The sequence below is a fragment of the Sciurus carolinensis genome, chromosome 15, assembly GCF_902686445.1.
Source record: "Sciurus carolinensis chromosome 15, mSciCar1.2, whole genome shotgun sequence".
Taxonomy (NCBI): domain Eukaryota; kingdom Metazoa; phylum Chordata; class Mammalia; order Rodentia; family Sciuridae; genus Sciurus; species Sciurus carolinensis.
Window position 1 is genome coordinate 13,185,330 of NC_062227.1, and position 24,930 is coordinate 13,210,259.

Sequence of the window (24,930 nt, forward strand, 5' to 3'; positions counted from 1 at the left end):
AATGTCATAAAGTCATTCTTCTTTATGGCTGAGTAATATTCCATTTTGTATATATACCACATTTTCTTTATCCATTCATCTGTTGCAAGGGCACCTAGGTTGACTCCATAGCTTAGCTATTGTGAATTGTGCTGCTATAAACATTGATGTGGTTGCGTCACTTATGCTGATTTTAACTCCTTTGGGTATATACCAAGGAGTGGGACAGCTGGGTCAAATGGTGGTTCCATTCTTAGCTTTTTGAGGAATCACCATACTGCTTTCAAAGTGGTTGCACAGATTTGCAGTCCCACCAGCTCATTGCTACCATTTATCATGGTGACTTTGACATACTGATATCCCCTTTCACAGGTGAGGAGGTGTGACACTCAGGTACCCATGTCATGTGGAGCTGGGGTGGGATGCCAGCCTTTCTGTGCCTCAGCCTCTGCTCTGCATGACCTTGCTGCCTTGCAGGCCAGGAGGTTCCACTCCCAAGGGACTCCAGGCCTCTCCCGGCCTCCCTAGCCTCTGCTCATCCATGGTGATGCTAACAGATTAGATGAAGACGGCTTCTTCATCTCCTTGATGGGTGAAAGGACTAAAGCCGTGGGAGGCACACTGCAGATGTGTAGCTGGTCAGGCCACGACAGCTAACACAGGAATCTCTAGTCACGGGTATCTTTTCCCCAAGAGAATGTGTGGCAGTTTCTGGAGATGGTTTTTGGGTCATGATTGGGGAATGAATTCTACTAGCATCTAGTGGGTAGAGGCCAGGCTCCTAAATAGCCTCTAACCTCTAGTGAACAACACAGCCCTGACACATACAGAGCAGAGAGTGACCCGGCCCCAATGTCAAGAGCAATGCAGCTGAGTGGCCCTGAGCTAATGGAAGGAAAGATGCTAGGTGGAAATAGATGGACCCAGCGAGGGAGTGGTGGGGGTAAATGCAGCTGTCTTACTATGTAAATAAAGGGTGGGGGACGTGCTGTGACCACATGTGAAAGGGAAACTTCAACCTCCAGAGGCCCAGTGTAGATTCAGGGCAGCTGGGGCCATCCACAGCTGTGCCGACAGACCACCGGCCACTGTCCCAGAAGATGATGGTGGTTAACATCAAAGTGGGCAAAGTGGGTGGCACTTTCTTGGCTTTTTCCGGGGGGGGGGTGTTACTGGGGATTGGACCCAGGGTCACTTTACCACTAAACTACCTTCCCAGTCCTTTTTAAATTTTAGATAGAGTCTTGCTAAATTGCTGAGGCTGGACTCAAACTTGAGATCCTCCTGTCTCAGCCTCTTGAGTTGCTGGGATTGCAGGTGTGTGCCATTGCACCCAGCTTGGTGGCACTTTTAGGAAGGGTTTTAGCAATATGAAATCATGGGAGCTTTTGAGATATCAGATAAAGAAGAATTGTTGACTTGGAGTGGCCACTGTGGGTGGGCAGACATTGGAAGGCTATTTGGGGAAAGTAAAACTGCATGTGTGTGCTTAGTGTCCTGAGGTCACATGAAGACTGGGGCTGGAGCAGTCAGGGAATCAGATGAGGAAACATGTCCTGCCAGAAACTTCAGGCATATACTAGAGCCAGTTCCCTGCCCCTAAGAAGCTATGAACTCACACAAGAACCAAGTTCCAATGATGCCACTGCAGGACAGATACATCCACAAGTTTGGACCAGATGTCCCCAAGGCTCTCTGGACACACGGCAACTGGACATTTAGACTGTTATTAGAAAAGCGACATGCATTCATTGTAGAAACTCTAAAAAGGAAAGGACAACATGTTTCTGTTGAATAGGTCTTTTGTGGACGTCTTGTAAGCATGAGCAAGTCAGCTCACAGGATCTGTGATGCTTACATGTTAGGATAAGGGAAGGCTTACAGTGATGTTATGGAGGAAGTAGGTACTTTGGTTTAGGCTAAATATGAGTGGGGAGCAGCCAGGTTGGGCAGAGACAGACTCCTGAAATTGGACCATCTGGGAACACCTCCTTAAGAGAATGGCGCTGAACTGAGACCACAGGTCAGAGAAGGGGAAAAACAGCCGGGAGAAAGTGCTACTGCTGGAGACGGGACAGACCTGACACACGAGGACAGGCAAAGAGGCTGTGGGGCTGGTCACGGGGAGCAAGGTGAGCCTGGAGGGCTCAGGGCAAGGCAAGAGGAACCATGTAGGCTGGGAGAAGGTTTGGGATGGGACACAGGTGGAGATGTCCTGTGATGTCACTTTGCCTGTGAGTAGGGAATGGTCAACAAGGAGCATGAGGCCAAAAGGGAGGACCAGAGCAGATGCCTTCACCTGAAAGATGGCGGCAGCTGCTTCCAGGGCAGCCTGGGGTAGAGGCAGGGAGGCAGAAGTCTTGGGGATGCATTCTCAGGGAAAATGCTGAGAGAATCCTGGAGACCAGCTCATCTCACCTCACAGAATCCCCTGCTTCTTGGCTGTGTTTGTTGGTGGGACTCAGTGTCCACATGAGCTGCTGCCTCTTTGGGAAGGAAGTCTTCTTCAGCGTTACCTGATGCTTCTGGTAAAAAGCACATTCTTTTCTGACCCAAGATGTGAGGGATGAATGAAAGGAAAGGCTCCTGAAAGTCTCTAGGGTCTCACCCTGACCAGCCAGTTGTAGTTGATGTCATTTCCTAAGTTGGGGGAGACTGAGGGAGCCATATGTTTGGTGAGGGGTTTGGCATGAGGAATTGAAAGCCCCATTTTGGGTCTGAGAAGGTCGAGATGCCTGTTGGATATCCAAGCGATGATAGGTAAGCCAATGTATGGGTCAGGAGCTCAGTGGAGAGAGACGGATATCCACTAATCCACCACTATTTCCTGACCACCCGCCATGTACTAGGGGCCATTATGAGCCTGGAGACATGGCAGTGGATGGAGGTGACCCTGTGCTCACCTCCCTGGGCTGCCCTCTGTTGGGGGGAAGAAGACAATACTAAGATTTGACAGTAAATGATGTGTTAAAGGGCTGTCCCCTGACAGAGATGTGCTCTGGAGAAAAATTAAGTCGAGAAAGGAGATATGCAGCCCAGGGAAGCATGAACAGTTATTCCATGCTAAAAGTCATTTTTCTCTTCCCAAGTGCACATAAAAAGGCCCCAACACAGTGAGGAATTCTGTTTTAAGGAACTCACCTGGCACCTGAAACCTTTCCTGCCCAAGAGCTGCCTGCGGGGACCAGAGGTCTTTTTTGTTTCTCGGTTTTCTGCTGTTAAATAAAACGGTTATACACTTGGCAGAAAATAACTGGGAATGTTGAATTAACAAAAAACAGAGTGAGTTCTAACTACCACTGAGGAGATGATCCGGGGGTGTGGCAGTGAACTTGAGCTTTGGGCTTTCCCTGCAGTCAGAGGAGCAGAGGCGGGAAGGCGGGGAGCAGAGTGTGTGAGCAGCAGTCACGGGGCCATGGCGGAGTTCACGGGCACACAGGAGGAGTGCTGGTGACGGGTGTGTCCCTGGCTCCATGCCTGTCTCTGGTGGTGGAGATGCCACAGCTGTGGCTGGGACACAGGCTAAGTGAAAAGGCGGAACTCCTTGAATTTGCCACGGTGAGCGAGAACGAGGATCTGAACAACAGAGCTGAGGGCAGCAGTCTGACTGTGAGGTTGGTGTGGACGGTGGCTGCAAAGGAAGCCTGGAGAATCGGGGGCAGAGACCAGGACGCAGTCAGGGGTGCCAGTCCTGTGAAGGCATTGGTGGGGCCACTGCTGTTCCATTGCTGATTCTGTTTGTGCCTCAAGTTTAACAGTCCAAGGATCCCACCAGCAGTTCTTAGAGCGAACCAGTCATCCTGGTCAAAGCACCCCACTGCAGAGGACAAGGTACAAGAAATCCCACGGTCAGAAGGAAGAGCGCCTCTAGGCCAGGGTGCTGCTAGTTCTTTTCCTCCCCAGGGAAGCTGAAGGTGGCTTTCTGCTCAGGAAGGAGGTGGCAAACGCAGCATGGGGGTGGGGCTTCCCAGAGAATGGGGGGAGGGTCCATGGGGACAGGGTTACATCTAGATAGAAGGGTCTGATGTTCTACTGAACAGAAGGACTGTTACAGTTTCGATCTGGAATGTGCCTCAAAGGCTCATGTGTTGAAGCTTGGGTCTCATCTGGTGTCATTACTGGGAGGTGAGGGAAACTTCAGGAAGTGGGAGTTAGTTGGAGGAAGTGGGGGTCTCTGTTTCCCCTCCCCCTCTCTCCTGCCTGGCCACCCTGGGTGTCAACCTTTTCTCCACTACGTACAAACACCATGATGTGCTACTTCTGCGTAGGTCTATAATGACCAGGCCAGGTGACCATGGACCGAAACCTCAAAACCATGAGCCAAAATAAACCTTTCCTCCTCTAAGTTTATTTTCTCTGGTATTTTTGTCACAGCAACAAAACGGTGACAAACACCGTGACTATCAACAACATATGGTGTATTTTTAAATGGGAGGATTTTGAAAGCCCTCACCATGAACATATGATAACCAATGTGGGTATGCCAATTACCCTGATTTGATCATTACACATTTTATAAATGTATCAAAACATCACACTGTGCCACATAATATGGGTACAATCATTAGGTGTCAATTAGAAATGAAATAAACAAAATAAGTCATCGAGGACTACCTGGCTTGTACCTCAGAGGGTCGTAGGTGCCTCCGAACTGTCTTCTGTTGATTCACTTGTACATGAGATTCATGCCAAATTACTAGCAGAGATGTAAATATTAGTGACAAACCAGTGCATTTTTAAAGAAAATGCAGTTAAGATTTATATAAAATAAAAGGTTGTGGTTAGTATTTAATTTGAAATATTGTTCCTTAAAAAAATTACTGTCTTAGTTGGACCCATGGAAGCCATATACAGAGGGACACGGGGACCTAGAGGGGGCATGAGCCATCAGAGACAATTACATAGCAAGGGGCATCTGAGATACTTCTGCAAGGATGGATCAGAGTGGTCAGGGGGATGGGGCCTCCCCAAAAGAGTGTGTGCAAGTGAGCCCAGTAAAGAGGAGCGAGGTCACGGCAGCGCTGGGGATGTCCAGGGAGCGGTGGATGGGTGCTGAGTGGGACTCAAGGCAGGAGGCACAGGCAGGCTGGAGGGGTCGGGGCAGCACAGGAGGGAGGCACTGGGAAGTGTGGTGGTCAGGGTGTGCGGAGGTGAGCCGTGAAGCCCAGCTAGCTCTCCTGGATCCAGTGAGGAGCATGCACTACAGCCATTGGAACGCGCCCCTGAGAGAATGCAAGACTGCAGAAGGCTCCCGTGCTCCTTGCTGGGCACTACCCAGGGTTCCACGTGCAAGCAGGCAGCAGATGGACCTCCCAGGGCCCAGTGTTAGCCTCCTGGGGCTGGTGGATCAGCAGCACAGCAGGCCCCCAGGGGAAGCAGAGCCCCTGGGCAGGGTGCCTGGTGGAGGGAGGTGGAGGTGATAGTCCAGGCCCTGAAAAGGGTGGAGGGTGAGGAGGGAGGGCTCAGGGGCGGAGCCCAGCCTGCCCGACACCCAGGCACTGTAGCTTGAGGAACCAGGGAGGGAAGTCAGAATAGACAGGCCTTTCAAAGACATGTCAGCTGGCTGTTTTGCCAGAGATGTCCCCTTGTTAAGAGCACTCTTCAACTAAGAACAGATTAGACTGTGCTTTGGAAAGCACTAGCTGTGAGAGGAGTCTTAGAAACTTGTTGGATGAAGAATAGTTAGACATTAAGAGTCAAATGTATGAAAAGCAAGCAAGAAAATGACTGTGCATCCTGTCAAACTGGAGCGAAACCCAGCAGTGCCCGCGTGAGGGTGCTGCCCAGAGAAAACTCAGCTACCTGCGCCAGGCGGGTGTTCCTGTCTTGTGCAGCCACATCTAGGACAGTTCACAGCAGAAGGGCATGTGTCACATAATCCTGTGGGGGCTGTGCTGTGTTCTATGTGTGCTGTGTGTGTACATGACACAGTGTGTGTATATGACGCATGGTGTGTACTGTGCTGTGTGGTGCATACATGCCTATGTGATGTAGGGTTTGTATGATGTATTGTGGAGTGTGTGGTGTATTAATTGTGTAATGTATGTGTATGCGGTGTGTGATGGTGAGACAGAATGTGTGTGTGCTGTGTGATGTGTGTATGTAATATGTGTGAGGTGATACCATGTGTGGATAGTGTGGTGTGTGTGGTATGTATAATGTGTGTGCTGTGGGGGGTTTGTGTAGTGTGTATATGTTGGGTGTAATGTGTGTGTAAGACGTGCGTATGCATGATGTGTATATGTGATGTGTATGTAGCATGAATGATGGGTGATGTGTATATGTGTGTGATGTGTGTGGTGTATTGTGTCTGTGATGTGTGTGTGGAGTCTGTGATATGTAAACGATGTGGGTATGTTATATGGTGTATATGTGATATAGGATGTGTTTGTGTAGAGTGTAAGTATGGTGTGTGTCATGTGTGTATGTGCTGTATGAGTGATGTGTGTACTATGTGTGTTGTGTGTGGTTTTGCATATGCATATGTGAAATGTGTGTGTAGTGCATTGTGTACTGTGTGTGTATGTTTTGTGTGCTGAGTGTTGTGTGTATTATGTGTATTTGTGGAGTATCTATGTGTATGTGATGCAGTGCATATGTTGTGTATGTGTGTGTGATATGTCTTGTGTTTATGTATGTTGTATGGTGTGTGTGTGATATGTGTGTGGGGCGTGGGTGTGTGATGTGTGGTGTCTGGGCATATGATATATGGTGTAATGTGTGTTTGTGTGGTGCATAAATGGGGCCTGTGTACATAATGTGTGTGTGCTGTGTGTGCTGTTGTGTGGAGTGTTGCCTATGTCTGAGGTATCGGGGAGTCTGGCAAACATGAAAGGACCCGTGCTTTCTCCACAGGTGAATGGTAAGGTCATCTGGATAGTTTTCCTTCAATGACCAGTCCTTTTAGGTTCAAATGCATACCTCTGTGGATACTCTTGGACTTCTCATTCACAAAACTCCATGTTAAAACTGCGTCTGCACCAGGTGTGGAGGCTCAGGAGGCTGAGGCAGGAGGATTGCAAGTTCAAATTCAGCCTCAGCAACTTAGTGAGGCCTTAAGCAACTCAGGAGACCCTGTCTCTAAATAAAATACAATAACGTGCTGGGGTTGTGGCTCAGTGGTTGAGCCCCTTGGGTTCAATCCTGGTACCAAAATAGATATAGAGAGAGATAACCTGCGCCTGCCTTCTCCTCCATTGCTCCTCTGCAGTGTGCACTGGCACCTCACCTGCAGAGCCTTCCTGCTCCGATGTCCTCGCAGGTGTGAGCCTGTGCTGTCTCTCTATTCACCACACATTGAGGATTCCTGGTGACCTGGTGAAGTCACGAGGCTGCTTCTCTCAGCTGTCCATCCAGACAGTGGGAGGCAGTGGGGTGTGTTGGGGTGAGGGGGTGCTGTCCCCACACCAAGCAGACTGCAGGAGGATGTGGCTTTGGTGTCTCAGACAGCAGTTCTTTGGTTTCTACCAGTCGGGGAGGCCTGTGGTGAGGGCAGGGGACAGTGGTGGTTCATGGTCCTGAGTGAGGCCCCACGGCTGCTCCCTGGCTTTCGACTACACCACATGGCTACCTGGAGTCGTCCCCGTCGTTCAGGCAGAAAGGTGTTCAGCAGCATCTTCACTGGTGGCGCGGCCTGTGAGGGCAGGTTTTCTTGAAAATTGTCAACATCTCCAGAGCAGCGCTGGCTTAAAATGAGCTTGTGTTGGCTTCTGCCTCCTGGGTGTCGCCGTCCACCCACGTGGGGACCGCCTGAGCTTGTTTTGCAATAACACTTCTGTGGACTTCTCTTTTTTCACAGGTTTCTTCTGAAAATTCTTTGTCCCCACCAAAAAAAAAAAAAAAAAAAAAAGTGAATGTGGTCATTGGGCCAAATGCTGTGATTTGGGGTAAACTGTGGCGGGTGTGTTGGGAAACTGTCATTGTGTGAGCAGAAAGGACCATGCGTGATGGGAAGTCCGAAGATGGAAGCGCTTCCATTCTGAGCTGGAAGGATTGTCCCCAGCTTGCAAGGGCTCCCGTGGATTTCGCACGTATTCTTGCAGCTGAGTTGCTCGCTGAAGTTTTCCTATCTTTGTCTTGTCCCAGGTGTTTCCCTGCCTGTGCCCTGTCACTTCCTGAGGACACGGTGCCGGCATGGCCAACAGCCCAGCGGAGAGCGCCAACCACCTGCCCTTCTTTTTTGGCAACATCACCCGGGAGGAGGCGGAAGATTACCTGGTCCAGGGGGGCATGACAGATGGGCTCTACCTGCTGCGTCAGAGTCGCAACTACCTGGGTGGCTTTGCCCTGTCGGTGGCTCACGGCAGGAAGGCACACCACTACACCATCGAGAGGGAGCTCAATGGCACCTACGCCATCTCCGGGGGCAGGACCCACAGCAGCCCTGCCGACCTCTGCCACTACCACTCCCAGGAGTCCGATGGCCTGGTCTGCCTTCTCCAAAAGCCCTTCAACCGACCCCCCGGGGTGCAACCCAAGACAGGGCCCTTTGAGGACCTGAAGGAAAACCTCATCCGGGAATATGTAAAGCAGACATGGAACCTGCAGGTGGGTCTCAGGTGGGCCTGCTCCCCATGTTCATGGGACCCTGGGATCCCACACACGTCCCCATACTTGCAAACCCAGTGTGCCTGATTGAGCCATCTTCTCAGCCATTAGGTTTAGCCCAAAAGTGGCTGACTCCCGGAAGACAGCTGTTCCTCTTTTATAGCCACCACTGAGGCAGGGGAACTTGATGCCAATGTTATGGCTTTCTGTACCATAGGAGATGCTGCTACCCAGTTCACGGTGGGGCCTTTCAAAGAAGCATTGATATTTACCTAACAGGGCCATGCAGTGCATACCAATTGGCACTGAATTTATAACTTCTTAATCTCTCTTGCAGAATGTTCTGTCTCACACATGTGTAGGAGCACCACTCTTTCTTTGGCTTCCTGGCCTTACCTGCTGGGCACCAAAATTTATTCAACTAGTATCGACTGATGGGCACTTATGTCAACTACAAATAATGCTGCTAATGATATCACTCTATACTAATACTAAGCTAGAATGCAATATCTGTAGAATAAAACCTAAAAGTCCAGGTTTGCCACAGCAAAGGATGCTTGTGTTTAATGTGGACATGTGGACAAGTTTGCATCTGGAAAGTTTGCAAAGGTGTTGACAGTCTTACCTACCCTCCCTCTTCTTTCCATCTGTACATTTGGGGTGGTTTTATTTTTATTTTTACTTCTTAGGTTTTTCTTGATTAATGCAAATTCAAACTTCGGCTTCTTCATTAGTTACTCCTGAGAAGATCTGCTTCTCTCCCACTGAAAGAGACAAGGAAGTCGATTCACTTAGCTCTGGGCCCAGTCTTCCATTTTTGATTTCCATGTTGCTTTACCCCACATGGGCAAGATTTTTTTACCTGTGCTTTCTGTGGTAACACTTCCTACAGGTACAGGGTCGGTGAGGCACTCAGTGAAAGCAGGTAAAGGGGACAGGACACCACAGGTGCCTTCCTTGTACACCCTTTAGGGCTTCTTGACCATTATGGGATAACCAGGTTCTACCACAGAACCATCCACCTAGTGGGTGATTTGATTATCTGGGCCTTCATATTTATACCAGGTGGTATTCAGAGTGTTTTGTCTGGTTTTAAAAAGGCCAATCTCTTTGTTCCAGAATCAGTTTTCTTATTTATGCATTTGAAGGAACTTAAGTAGTCCATCAAGATCTTATTGGTTTCATTTTCTGAATGAATAAATGAATGGGTGGACGAAATCTGATCCTCCTTTGCCACAGTAGGACTCACCACAGATTAGACGTGGCTTTTGCGTCTTTTTTCCATTCCTACCTGCTCTTGCTCACTCTCTCTCCCTGCTCACCACAGGGGCAGGCTCTGGAACAGGCCATCATCAGTCAGAAGCCCCAGCTGGAGAAGCTGATCGCCACCACAGCACATGAGAAAATGCCCTGGTTCCACGGAAATATCTCTCGGGATGAATCTGAACAGATTGTCCTTATAGGATCAAAGATAAATGGAAAATTTTTGTAAGTATGATGTCTTTTCCCCTCACCACCTACCTCCAGGCTTGCTTGGACAATTAAGGATAACTCAACTTCCCCATGAGTGGACTCCATGTGACCCCAGGAAGGGGTCACGTGTTTTCATCTGATGACAGACGTGCTGACCTGTCTAAGGATATTTCATATTTAAGCTATTACTTGTGAGCCAGTGTGTTTTTCCCAGTCTTTCCCTACAGTGAGCACTCCCCTTGGGCACAGAGGGACATCACGTTCAGCCACATATAAGTTGACTATTCCTTATCCAAAATGCTTGGGACCAGAAGTACTTTGGATTTCAGATTTTTTTCTGATTTTGGAAATAACTTGGGGATGGGGCCCAAGTCTATATTTCATACACATCTTATACGTTATCGCCTCAAAAGAATCTTGTACCGTATTTTTGGTGTGTCTGTTTTAACCCGTTACATAAGATCAGGTGTGAAATTTTCACTTCCGGTAACGTGCCAGTTCTCAAAAGTTTCAGATTTTGGAGAATTTCAGATTTTCAGCTTAGATACGATCAACCTGAATTCCACTTCTCATGGCAAATACGGGGAACACAGACAATGTCTGTGATCCAACTGAAAGGAAAACACACATTTGTTCCTTTAGATCCCCTGCCCCCAACCTCAGGGTTGACTTTTATTTTTTTTCTTAGAACTAAGTGCTAGCAGGGCAGATTTTTTTTTTTCTAAAAGATTTCTGGGAGTAGTTTATATAAACAGTGACAGAAACTGTTTAATGCATTTGTGGACTTCAACTTTATGAACTCAAATATCAGAAGGCATGAATCCTGGGTTCTATTGCTTGTTGTCTTTATTGGGTCAGTGTAAAACTAAATCTGAGAAGGTCCTGGAGGACCTGGCCAGCTAGGTGGAGTCACGGTCCAGAGAAGGTTAAGAACTGTTTTGGGGTGGAAGCACCTGTCTCCCAAGGTACTCTGGTTAAGATGACAGAGCCCATGGCCATCTGAGCCATTTGAGAAGAGACCTGTAGGCAATAAGGACGCATCCCTCCTGGGAAACAGCTCGTGTGGCTGCCTTGAGGCAGAAGTGTGCTCGAGGGCAGGACCCCATGGGAGGCCAGCGTAGGTGGTGCAGAGTGGGAGGATAGGGTGGAGGAGGAGGGATAGCCTGGAAGGACTCAGGCATTGGTAGGACTCTGCTTGGAGTGAGTTGGTGGGTCCACCTTTGGGATGTGCCAGGTGTTCAGGGTGGTCTCTCTACCTCTCATCTCCTAAACAGGCTCTGGAGAGGCAGGGGAACCCTGCTGTGAATATTCATGCACGCTGAAACAGCGGAGCATAGCTTATTTTTTATTGTGACTTTGGAGTCTTTGCTTTCTCATGCCTGAGCACAGGAACTGTGTTTAATGCTTGCTGGAAGACAGGGTGGCATGTACCGGGCTGTGCTGCAGAGCCCCGGGGACACAGTGCAGAATGTCCCTACTGCCCCAAGCTCTGTGTTCCAGCTTCCCACCCCCTGGTGGCAGGACAGGCCTCACATTCCCTTTGAGGCACTGTCCCTTTGTACAGTGTTCAGGACGGTGGCTCTGTGTCATGTGTGCAGGGCCCACCTCTTTCTCCATGGGAGTTTGTGGTTGGCATCACGTCTCACCTCCGTCCCATTGTTCTCGGGGCATGTGGCAACAAGGCGGAAGGCAGGATTCGAGGACGAGGATTCCCCTCAAGGGTACTTGGAGGTAGGACCTCATCCCAGCCCGTTGAGAATGTTGGTTTCTGGAGTTGGCTTTTGTTAGGATCCACTGACTCCCTCTGGGTTGCAGACCATCCATCAGTGAATCAAAGGTAACTGAGCAACGGTTGCTGGAAGGTAAAGATGCCTAGGCAACACCTATGGGGTGGTGCCTCGCAGTGCTGACGGTAACTGGACAACAGTCAGCTTTCCATTCACGTGGGCTCCACATATGTGGATCCACTATGTTTTAAAACTGGTCCCTGCAAGGACTTTTTTTTTCTTGTCATTCTTTCCTAAATAATGTTGTCTGATGATATTCACATAGCACTTACATCAGGTGTTCCAAGTGATCTAGAGACGATTTTAAAGTATACGGTAGGATGTGCATAGGTTCTGTACCATTGAACCTAAGCAGCTACAGATTTTGGAATCCTTGGGGGGTCTAGGAATTAGTCCCCCTTGGATGCCCAGGGATGATTGCAGCTGCAATGTAGTCTAGTCAGGGTTTATTGGAAGTCTGGAGAAGGCTCTGACCCCAAAATAAAGGAAATGAGCTGGTGCACAACTCTAATTCCAGCAGCTCAAGAGGCTGAGGCAGGAGGATTGCAAGTTCAAGGCCAGCCTCAGCAACTTATCAAGACCCTATCTCAAAATAAAATATACAAAGGACTTAGTGGTTAAGTGCCCCTGAGTTTAATCCCCAGTACCAAAAAAACCAAACAAACAGAAATTTAAAAAGAAAGAAAATGAGCCAAGTCTCAAAAAACAAATACATAGAGAACAAAAACTGCTAAGGAGTCCTTTTGTCCCCACGTTTCTGATGCCTGTCCACCGTCTCTCTGATTGGCTTCCCTGTTCAGCTTTGAGGTTCCCGCTCCTCACTTTCACTCATGGTTTCCCATCCCCAGCCCTGGGTGACCCCACCTGAGCTTCCCCCAGCCAACCCACCTTCCCTAGACCTCCCTCTGAAGAACCTCAGGGCTCCCTGATCTAGAAACAGAATCTAAGTTTTGTGATTCTGGACTTGATTAACTTGCTTTAAATAAGTTCATACATGTAAGTTCATACATGTGCTGGGCCAATGTAGACGCTTACTAAACACAGACCAAATTCGACTCACGAATGAAGATAGGCAGCCAAATCCCAATGACTCCCTATGGGGCACTGCTGAGTGACCTACTGGAAGTTCCCATTTAGGGAATCACCTGAGTAGTCACAGGTGAAATGTGAGAGTTCATGCTAGAAGTTCTGCTTTGCTTTATGGTTCAACATAGCGAGACCCCTGTTTGGGGAAAAGTTGTGTCCTTGCAGCCCTCTTTAGAGGTGGCACTGGGTCACCTTCTCTCAGGTAGGACACGGAAAGATACAGAGCCCATCTCCCCACTGCCTCCCTCCTTTCTTCTCCACCCTCCGCTACCAAGAGGCTGTTTTAATCAATACTTCTCATCTCAAGAGGTTAAGGGTCAAGTGGCCTTAAGGGACAGGGAAAGAGGCCGTTGGATGCCAACTGGCCTCATTTTCTTGGAATTGAACTCTGAGCTCCAAGTATACCCCTGCCACCTTGTCTCTGTTGGTGACCACCCCCCACCCCCCAGCCACCTATGCCCTAGTCCAGAGCAGGCCTGTGACTGGCCCGTAGGAAGTGCCCAATGTCTGCTCGCCACCTGAGTTAGTGAATTTTGTAGGTCCATTCCATCTCTTCAGCTCATGTCTGTTATCATACTCTGAAATGCTAAAGCACTTCCATATGGGGCAGGTCCCCGTTAGTCTGTGTTAGGAGGGAATGAAATGTGATTCTTGGACCTCTCTGATCTCCTCCTGCTTTCTCTTTTGAGAAGTTAGTCACAGCTCAGGTGTGGCTACCAAGTGAATTTGTTAGAAAAAGGACACAAAACGCTTATTGCCCTACCATGATGAATCCCTGCCCCTAAAGGAAGAATCTAGAATTGGTAAGGTCCAGAGCATACAAAATTTGGAAACCCTCTTTAAAAAAATACAAAATTAAGTGCAAAATAACCATAATCAATCACTGTTGTTTTTTAAAGCTGGGAGATACTAGAAGCAAACAAAATTGAGAAAAATATAGCATGGTTTTCAGTGAGCTGCTGACACATCTCTAAAATACCCTTTATTTTCTCGAGGTTTGTACTACGTGGTATTTGACTGCCTCCCCATTCAATGATAACCGAGTAGTACTGCTTTCTGTGTTTCTAAGATATCAGACCTTCCCGCAGGGTCATATCATTCGTCATGGCTTGTATATTTGTAGGGTCCTTGTCAACTCTGAGAAGGGAAGTTGGCCTGGAAGAAAGAGTGACCTTTCTGAGCTGAAACTAAAATCTCTTTTATGAGTCATACAAAGGCCTAAAGTCACGAGGTCTTGTTACTCGGTCTCTCTTGGGCCACATGAGGCCACGAGGAGAGCACTGTGGTCACCCTGCCCCTTTCCCTCCACGCAGGAGGCCTCCTCCATGCAGTTCCTGGGGAGGCAGCTTGGAGCCATTGGCATGGCTGCTTTTCCAGGGTGTCTGACTGTGTCTGATGACATGTGGGTGATGTGTCCTTCTTGTCATTGCATAAAGTATGTTTGAATGGCAATGCTGTGACAATGGCCTGCCATGGTTTTAAATGTAAGGTTGTCACCATCTTTGTGTCTAGTGTCCAGAAAAGTATTATATGATCTTTGACGATGAGTCCTTACAAATCTTACGGAGCCTAGAGCAAGTTCAAGGTGACCTTTAAAATATATCTGTGGCAACTCTCCAAAGAGCTGAATTCATGTTACGCATAAGAGATACTGTTTCAGATTTGTGGAAGAAGTCTTCAAACCAGTAAGTCCCTGATGCTGTTTTGAACTGCAGTTTGAACTGCAGTTTGTATTTTCTGGTTCTAAATATATGTTGTGGAAAATGGAAAAAAGGCGGCAAAAATAGTCATTCATTCAACAAACCATTTAAGCCTTCAGCCAGTGTTACAGTTTGGATGTGAGCTCACGTGTGAAACAGTGCAAGAAGGTTCGGAGGAGAAATGATTGGGTTGTGAGAGTCTTAACCCAATCAATGAATTAGTCCCCTGATAGGGATTAACTGAGTGATAACTGAAGTGGTGGGGTGTGGCTGGAGGAGGTGGGAATTGGGGCGTGGCTTTGGGGTATATATTTTGTATCTGGGGAATGGAGACTCTCTCTGCTTCCTAATGATGTGAGCTGCTTTCCTCTGCCACACTCTTCCGCCATGATGTTCAGCCTCACCTGAAGCCCCAAGGAATGGAGCCAGCTGTCTATGGATTGAGATCTCTAAAACCGTGATCTCTCAAATAAATCTTTCTTCCTCTATAATTGTGCTGGTCAGATCGTTTAGTCACAGCAGCAAAATAGGTGACTAAAACCATGAGCCAGGCAGGGATGTGGGGACTGGGGGCTGTGACCAGTGAGATGGACCTTCATCCCTGCCTTGTCATGCTTACCATGCAAGGGAAGGTGTCAGGTTCAAGACCACGGACTGCAGAGCCTGCCTTGTATGAAAACATGCCACTCCACCATGGCCATCTCCTGGAACTTAATGACACTATTTCTACCTAGCGTTATCTTTACTTTGCTTCCTTGTTGTATTGCCTTTCACTCCCACTTGGTCTGGATACCTCGGGACTGGATGGTCATCTGCATCACATCACCCCAGCATACAGAGCAATGTCTCAGTAGGAGGAATCTTTCTGGGTAAAGGACCATTCAAGGGGTCTCTGAGCGACGAGGAGAAGAGAGTTAGCCAAGGAGAAGAAGACTGTCCTGGCAGAAGAAGCATCTGTGCTCAGGCTTAGGGACCCACTGTGTGACCAGATCATGATGTGGGTGACTGGACGGGTGGGGAAGGAGATGGTCAGACCAGATAAGAAGTTCATCCTAGGAGGTGACCATGGGATTTATTGTTCAAACAGGGACATTGTGAGAGTAGAAGAGAACTTCTAACTGGATGGAAAGGGGGACAACGGGGTCAATGGAACTGTCTCAGGTGCACAGGCTGGATGGTTATTGGTGTATGCACCAATGGTAGGACTTGACAATGATCTGTAGAGGAAGTGGCGGGGACAGAGGTCTCACTGAGCAGAGGTAATAGGAGCACCAGGGAATAAGGGACTAATGAGGCAGCAGGAGTGTGGTGGGCAGGGAAGGCTTGAACACCAGCAGGAGTGGCAGGGAGTCCAATGGGGCAGATGAAGGTGGGGAGGAGTACTCACATCACCAGAGACCCTGAGTGGGAACCTTGGAGGATGGGAGGTCATGTCTCCTCATGGGCAAGCGGATGTGTTATTCTGGAAATGGCCTTGTGAGTTCCAGGCTGGTGTTGCTGTGGGGATAGGAAGTGAAGAGGATTGAAGGAGACCCAGGAGAACAGGGCACAGTACATGTGGATATGAAGTGTCCCTGGAGAGTGGCTGATTGGATGGGTGGGGAAGAGGTGGTCACACTGTTGTCTTGAGAAAGACCTTGGCCCCTCAGCTGGCCTGAGGATGGATGGGAGAAGGTGTTATGGCTTAGGTATGAGTGTCCCCCAAGCACCCCTGTATTAATGCAGGAATAGTCAGAGGTGGAATGATTAGATTGTTGGAGCTGTAACTTCCTTCCTAGTTCCTACCACCAATTTAACTGGTGGTTACTGTAAGCAGGTGGGGTGTGGCTAAAGGAGGTGGGGCGTTGGGGGACGTGCCCTCTCTGATTCCTGACCCCACCATGAGCTGAGCAGCCTGCCTTCCACTGGACCCTCTGACTTTGATGCTCTGCCTCATCTCGGACCCAAGATGATGGAACTGGCAGAGATGGAAATCTTGAGCTAAAATCAACTTTCCTTCCTCTAAGTTGATCTCGTTAGGTATTTTAGTCACAGTGATGCAAAGCTGACTAACACAGACAGGGACACTCTGAGCACACAGGGGTAGAGACATTGGAGTCTGAAACGGCCACAGAAGACTACAGAGGTGAGGATGGAACCAGGCCCACGAAGGAGCAGAGCAGTGGTGGGGGAGGGATGGGTGAGAAACCAAGTCAGAGAGAGGAAGCCAGGTGTTTTAGTCTGCTTTTTTGTTGCAGTGACCAAAAGGTGTGAGAAGAACAATTTTAGAGGAGGAAAAGTTTATCTGGAGCTCAGGGCTTCAGAGGTCTCAGTCCATGGATGGCCAACTTCATTGCTCTGGGCATAAGGTGAGGCAGAACATCATGGTGGAAGAGTATGGTGGAAGAAAGCAAGTCAGGAATTGGTCACCAAGAAGCAGAGAGAGAGAGAGAGAGAGAGAGAGAGAGAGAGACTGCAGACCAAAGACAAAATATAAACTTCAAAGACTCGCCCACACTGACCCACCTATTCCAGCCACACCCTATGTGCTTACAGTTATCATCAGTCAATCCATTTAAGTGGGTTAATGCACTGATTAGGTTAAGACTCTCAAAACCTGGTCAGTTCACCTCTGAAGTTTCTTTTTTTTTTTTTTTTTGGCGGTGCTGGGGATTGAACCCAGGGCCTTGTGCTTGTGAGGTGAGCACTCTACCAACTGAGCTATCTCCCTAGCCCCTGAAGTTTCCTACAATGTCACACATGAGCTCTTGGGGAGCACCTCACCTCTAAACCTTAATGTCAGGCGATTCTGAAAACCAGAGATTTGAGAGACACCCTTGTGGGGCAGTTCTCAAGGAAGACGGGAGCTGTGGCCTGTGGACTTAGCTGGTCAGCCCCTGTAGCTGAAGTGGCCCTCGTTGTCCATGACCAGGTGGGACACCTTACAAGTGCTCCTTTTCCATGAGCCTGAACAGGGAGGAATGCAATGGGCCCTTAGAGCCATGATGGACTCCCTCGGTTCAGCCCCTCACAGTCAGTGCACCTGTGTGACCTGTTCTTAGATGTTCTGCATCTGAAACTCACACGCCCTCCTCACCTTCCCCGCAACCCCTTTCATGGAGGAGTAAACACTTCATCCTTGAATCCTCTTTTATATCAGTCAATTTCCAGGGACAGCGTGATGCGCTAAGTTATTTTCTTCCCTTCTCTTCTCTTCCTTCCACACCAAACTCTGAGACTCCTTCCATACACACACACACACACACACACACACACACACACACACACCACTAACTCATTCAGGTTTGGGGCTTCATGGAGGCCCTGCAGGGTCTGATTACCAGGAATAGATGGTCCAGAGGCTGAACAGTACTTTGAACATAGAGACTAGAATATTCAGTCGGTTTGTCTGCCTAAGGAAAGGCTGTGTCCACACAAAACCTGGGGTGAGCAAATCAGAACTGTGCAATCCTGTTCAGGAGCAGGCCTGGGAAGACCTGGCTTAGGGGACCAGAGGTGACATCGTCACCCTGAATATCAGAACTTTAGAATTTAACACCTCTCACTGACGCCCTGCACCCTCCCTGGCCCCTGCCCCAACCACGTGGCCTTGTTTCAGAAATAGTGTCACCGATGTGCACTTGCCACCTGATGTAAACACTCTATTCACTCTGCAGCCAGATCCTTAGAAACATGGAGCTAGCTTGTAAAACACACACTTCTATATTATTCCCTATGACCAAGGAACAAAGCAAAATTAGGATGCAGGATGAAGAATGGATGCTGTACCTGAAGTCGGGCTCCATAGAACATATACAAGAGCCAGAGGAGGTGATGTACAGAGCAGCAGGTCTCAGATCTTAGTGTGTGCATGCATGCCTGTGTGTGTGTGTGTGTGTGTGTGTGTGTGTGACCACCAGGAGGTGTGACATACACCGACTGCTAGGTCCCACCTCCTGTGTTGTTAATCTACTAAGTTTGGTTTAGGATTAATGGTTTGCATTTCTAGCAAGTTTGCCAGTGTTGCTGATGCTGCTGCTCTGGGGTCATCATTTAAGCCTATTTGAGATGCTCTAAAGGCTGAATTAAGCACAATTAAGCCCAGTGATTGTGTGAGGTTTCCATGATTCACTGGAGGGTCGGTGACCATATTTATAGGTGGAAATATTCCTGTAGCACACCCCAAATACTGTTATATTTGACTGATGAGGCAGAGATAATCTTAAAACTGCTTGTACTTGTAGAATCTTGAGTGAGACAGTGAAAAACACAGGTCATGAGTCAGGCAAGCCTGACACCTTGAATCAACAATTCAGAAGCTTTATATTACATGACATTCTATGTCCTTTACTGGAATTTGGTGCTGTCCTATCCTGTCCCACCTGGGACCTGAATCATTCCTTTGTCCCGTGTATCCACACTGTATACACTACCCCCCTGTTATTCACTCAGCAGCCATCTCAGTTATCAGATCAACTGTTGTGATATACCAGTGTTTGTGTTCAGGTTATCCTTATTTTATTTAATAATAGTCCAAAAATAAGAGTGGCAAAGCTGGCAATGTGGATATGCCAAAGATAACCTGTAAAGTGCCCAGTAAATATAGTGAAGTGCTTAATATGATGCTTAATATACCCAGAGCTCAGTACCATCCACAATATCAGGTACCCATTGGTGGTCTTAGACAGTATTACCTTCAGATAAGATATGACTTCTGTCATTTTTTATCTTGAATCATTATGCAGATGAACAAAGTAATATGTATAAAGTTGAGTCAGTGGTTCTTGTATATCTATACTTCCTATGGCCATAAATCTTTTCTTTCATCAATTCTGAACTCTTACCTGTTTTTTCAAATGTTGCCTTCCTTCATGCTTACCATTTCTTCCTTCATAGGCTCCTATTGAACATATGTTAGACCTTCTAAATTTATCCTCCATAATTCTTTCTTATTCTCCATCACTTTTCTCTGTGTGCTCCATTGGGTAAAGTCACCAGGTTTGTTTTCCAGTTCACTAATTTTTGCTGGATTTCTGTTGAATCCTTTTTTATACTCATTCATTGATTTTTTTGTCATCAATTAAACTTTAAAAAATTCCTAGCAGTTGCATCTTTTCAAATATTTCTGGGAACTTTTGAGAGTATTATAGTAGTTGGTAATTTTTATGATCCCATGTTTTATTTCTTTAAACATTTCATTTCAGTTTATTGTTCATATCTGATTTTTCAAATGCTGGAAATAACAGGGTGGAGGGATTAATCTGTATCTCTTTTTCTCTCTTTTTATCCATGGCCTTTTTCTTATAACTCCTGTTCCCTTATATTTTGGATGATTATTTTTGCGCTCTTAATTTGATTGATATTCATCCGTGGGAATCCTGAGTGTCCTATGTTGGTAATGCTTTCCTCCAGGGTTGAAGAGGTTTCACCCTCTTCATGTGGACTCTCACATGCAGTGCCTGCCTTGTTGCTGGATTAAGAGGTCACCCTCTGCCCAGTACAATGCCAGTATTGGTGTTTGCCCTTAGACCAAACCCACTGTTTTGGTCATTTTGCCACTCACTCTTCCCTTCTCACATTTCCACCCATTTTTTGTTCTATTTTGAAAGTGAATTATGCATTTCACAGGAACCTTTTTCTTGTTTGTTAATGAATGGGAGTGTTTGACTGTTGTGGGCCTCCTATGCCATACTAAAAGCTAAGTTCAATCAGGGCTCTCATATGTGGCCATGATTGATCAAAGTGGGCCATTTCATTTGGTGTGTGTGGTTTTGCAGTCATAGGTCAGCAGAAAGCATCACAGTCTGTCTGAAGGTAAATTAATGTTCAAAGGCAGTTGTGAGCTGATGCCAGCATCAACTCAATGGTGCTGATCAAAGTTTCAATGGAGCTGAAAAAGAGGAAGCATGAACTTACTCCGCCCTTGTAAACCAGAACGGAGAGAAAGAGGCGTTTGTGATCAAATGTTTTAAAAGGCACATGCGCTAAAAAGTTTGGCATGGTCCCAGACATGGGCTGCATTCCGGACTGATCTTATTTTCAGTGTTGTGCGTGATGTGCCTAAATGCTGCTGTGGCACAAAGTGAAAATTCCAACAAGTTGCCTTTTTTATTTGATGTGATTTTTAGTCTTTTGGGGGATCGATAGCACTGGCATCTCTCCTGAGCGGCATGCACACTGTTCAGGATGTCATTGCATCCCACATTCCCTTCTCCCTGTCCCCCCAGCCCTGCTTTCTGGAGAAGCCACTGTCAGGTCAATGCCTCTGAGAGAGGACTGTCCACCCCTCACAGCATTGGCCCCTCTGCCTCCCAGCCACAGTGAATGTCCCTCCTGCACACAAGGCTAATCCCAGGTGCCCTTCTTGCCCTCGTGAATGCTGTCTTGCCCAGTGATGCTCCACTCTGCCGTGAGCGGGAAAACCATGTCAGGGGAGAACAGGAACATGTAGTGAGCTGGGATGTGCCTGGCTGCTCAGTTCTGTCTGCAGCGGGTTCAGGCATCGTCCTGGAAACCTTAGAGAGACTGCCTGGAGCAAGAGTCCCACCACCTCCCAAGTCCTCACCTGACCCTCAGTGCCCCAAATCACTACTATGCTTATCTTTCACCCAGGAGGGCACAAGAGGGTCAAGAAGAGGGTCAGTACTTCCAGGCTGTGCCCAGCCTCGGAACAACACTCTCCTGTCTCACCTCTGCATGGTGCAGGTACAATGCCTTCCAGCCCAGGCCTAAGCCTGCCCACCCTAGGAAAGAGCCAGCCACAGGAGGACAAGGACTGACTAAGGTCACTAGGATAGCTTCTCAACATAACCTTGAGATCAAGCCCTGAAAGTCCCAAGCTTTCTAAGAGCCAACTACAGGTCTGTTAGCTTACTGCTTCTAAGGGAATCTTTGGGGAAAAAGGTTCCAAATAAATAAATAGTCAAGTGTTCTAGTGAACAGCCTGAGGCCAGTTGAACCTGTCAGAAGCACAGAGACTCGTGTTGGCTTTCAGTAAACCTGGCGCTGCCCATACCACCTGCCAAGGGGAGGTTTGCCCAGGAACAGGAGGCAGCCCAGAGGAGGAGCCAGGAGGCAGGTTCCAAAGCCATTTGTCTCATATTTTAAATTAAAAGTAGTTCAGCCCAGGATCTGCCTGCAGCCAGCAGATAGCTCACAGTTGCTGGCCGTTAATGTTGCTGGAGCCTTCTGGTCTTCACCAGCTCCAGATGCTGGGCTTGTGGGTTCTCTGCTCTGCCCTCACTTCCTGCCAGCTGCCTGGGGCACTGCTCAGGCTGTGTGTCCACAGCGGCTCCCACACCTGCCAGCTACCTGTCTCGGGGAACATGCAAGGGCTGCCAGGTGGAGAGAAGGAATCCGCAGGACCCATTCTCTTGAGGAGATTGAGAAGGTGGGGGTCTTGCAGAAATCACTGGTGCAAAAGCAAGAGATGGTCTGTTTCCTTTTTGAACCAGTGCTCTTTTTATGCTAGTTTTATTGTGAGATATAAAACCCTAGAGTGTCAGACTCTATAGGTACAGCCTAACAAGTATGCGTGAAGTCAACACCCTCTGGGTGAAGAAATAAAATTCAGCCCAAGTTCCAGAAGTCTCTACCCTACTCCCTCCATCCCATCCTCTTGGGAGAGGTCTCTTCCTGGACAATTTATTGTTGTTTTAGTTTTTAGTTTTACTGCCTAGGTGTCCATTTCTGTACAAACCTGTTTGCTTTTGACTGGGGACTTCATGTACATTTTCTGTTTGTGAGACTTACTGATACTTCACATAACTGCCATTTGTCATTCCATTGCTTTAGCATATTCTCTTGTCTGAATAGATTTATTATCCCATTTATTTACTTTATGGTCAATGAACATTCAGGTTGCATACAGTCGTTGATGAGCCCAGACAAGCTGTTATCAACTTTCCAGCACATCATCTTTTTTTCTAGTACTGGGAGCTGAACCCAGGGATACTTCACCACTGAGCCGCATCTCCAGCCCTTTTTACTTTTTATTTTGAGACAGGTCTTACTAAATTGCTGAGGCTGACTTGAACTTGTGATACTCCTACCTCAGCCTCCCAAATTGCTAGGATTCCAGGCGTGTGCCACTGTGCCGGCTCCAGGACACTTTCTCAGGGGCAGGGAACGCGTGTTTTTTAATACCAGGAGGTAGAATTGTTGATCCCTGAAGGTGCGATTTGCACAACAACCCAAATAGTTTTCCAGCATGGTTGACCCATTGTATGCCCCAGCAGCAGAATGTGAGGGTGCCCGTCGCTCCTCATTTTCAGTAACACATAGAATTATCAGTCTTTTTGATTTTTGCCAGGAGGAACAGTCTCATGGTATTTCCATTGCCGTCTTAATTTGTATTCGCCAGATTTCTAATGATGTTGACTCCATGATCTCCCTGGGCAGTCTGTGATCTCCTGGGTCCATTCTGGCTTTTGTTTTTTAAAGAAGCAGGGTCTCACTATGTTGCACATGCTGGTCTTGAACTCCTCCTTGAATTGCTTACGTAATCTCCCTGCCTCAGCCACCCAAGTAGCTGGGACTGAGGTGCACACCACTATACCCTGTTTCTGTGTGAGTTTAACAAGAAAAAGCCACTTGAGGTGTAAGACGAACGAGATTAGCACGGAATGAACATGAACTTAGAAACTAGATTTCAGATCCCATTTATTATCCCCATGACTTTCAAGTCTTAGTTCTGAAGGATGCTCAATCAGGAAGAATTTTGATATGACCTCGGATCTTCCTTCTCCCAAGACCAACTTTTATAAGCATATGCATAATTCTTAATAATTTGGTATTTAAGTAGTTCTTTATACATCCAAATGTTTCTGTCTGTGAGCCACTGATATTTATAAGATAAAAAGAGCAGTCATAAATCACCCCACATTATAAATTAGCTTCTCTAAAGAGTTGGTTTTCTGTTCATATAAAAATATCTCTCAATGTGTGCTTTTTTTGGGTGGGTGGGTCAGTTTACCAACTGTGGTTCTAACTGACCATGTGACCATGAAACAGGAATTCACACTTTGAGGTGCTGGTGTCTTGGTTGGTTTGGGCTGTTTTCACAGGGGAAAGGTTTCAGTAGAGCCACCTGCCAGGCTAGGGAGGGTCTGGGCATGTATCTTCCCCCTGGCCTGCTGCCCTGAGCAGCGGGGTATGGAGGCAACCCGGCCACTGTGCCTGGCCAGGCACCACTTATAGAGAAATTCATTTTTAAAGTTCCAGTCCCCAACAGCACAGTTCAGTTCTCCAGTCTTGGGCTAGCTTCGTGAGATGAGTCTATGTGGCAGGGAAAGGGAAGTGTGGCCACATCCGGTTCCAAAGCTTATCTCACTCTCATCGTGACCGTGACCGTGGCTGTGACCTCTTGCAACCCAGAGGAGGCAGGAGAAATTCCTCTGTACACAAATGTCCATCCCTGGCAGCTGGGGCCCAGTTGATCTCTTCCCTGAGTCTGTCCCCCCGGGCATGTTGCTTCATGCTTTCAGACCTCAACTTCCTCCTATGAGCAAATACAGGGGCTGGAGAAGCTTCCTGGGACCTTCGTGACTCAGGCTTGATCAGACCTCATGATCTGAGGGGCCTGAGTTGCTGAACAGGGACAATAGGACTGCTTTGGTGGTGACTGAGATGCTAAGATGGCTTTTCAGCCTCCACCTGGACTGGCCTCCACCCTTCCGGAATTCTACAGGTCCCAGCAGTACCCCTGTTGCCTCCCACAAAAGTCCCAAGTGCCCTTCTAGTGCACCGCAGTGGGTGACTTCATCTGCTTGTCATCAGATCCCAAGTCTCAGTTCACTGGACACCAGGTAGCACTGAAGGTTACCCATGATGACAGTGACAGTGGAGCCTTGGGGACCATCAGCACGGCACGGCACAGCCCTGGTTGCTGCCTGCCACCCCTCATGCCACAGTGAATGGCACTTTCTTCTCTGGAGGACGTCACCTGACCGAACTATTTGATTATTTTAAATCCCAGCCCTGCCCCTGCATTAGGGAGAGGGGAAGGAGGTGAGGAAGCCCCTGAGGAAGAGAAGCTTCCCATCTCTACATTCATGCCCCAGAAAGTTCCTGGCTAGAAATCCCACCCTTTACTCCCTCTCCACCAGGCCCCTCCACCTGCACCCACCCTGGCAAGGCTGTGGGACTTACCAGCTATGGTTGATCCAAACTGAGACCCGGCTCAGAGAGGAGATGAATCCACTGGACTCCACAGACCTTCAGGGCCCTATAAGGTTCCACCTGCTAGTCACCCTGAGTCACGTTGCTGTCCTCTGAGCCTTAGGCTGTCCCCATTACCCTCCAGGGCTCACGGGCCCCTGAGGGACCTTAGCAGTAGTCCCCAACCCACCCCTCTCCTTGTGGAGCACACTCCAGTACTG

General features: G+C 48.0%; 1 protein-coding gene across 3 annotated transcripts in view; it reads left to right on the forward strand.

The window, feature by feature from the left end:
- Syk (spleen associated tyrosine kinase) overlaps positions 1-24,930 on the forward strand; it is an 85,411-nt gene that overhangs the window by 29,962 nt on the left and 30,519 nt on the right. For all 3 annotated transcript variants that reach the window (XM_047526818.1, XM_047526821.1, XM_047526819.1), the window contains exons 2-3: positions 8,065-8,526; positions 9,854-10,014. In XM_047526818.1, coding sequence (XP_047382774.1) covers positions 8,113-8,526; positions 9,854-10,014 — 575 coding nt within the window. In that variant the 5' untranslated portion in view covers positions 8,065-8,112. The remainder of the gene's footprint in view (positions 1-8,064; positions 8,527-9,853; positions 10,015-24,930) is intronic.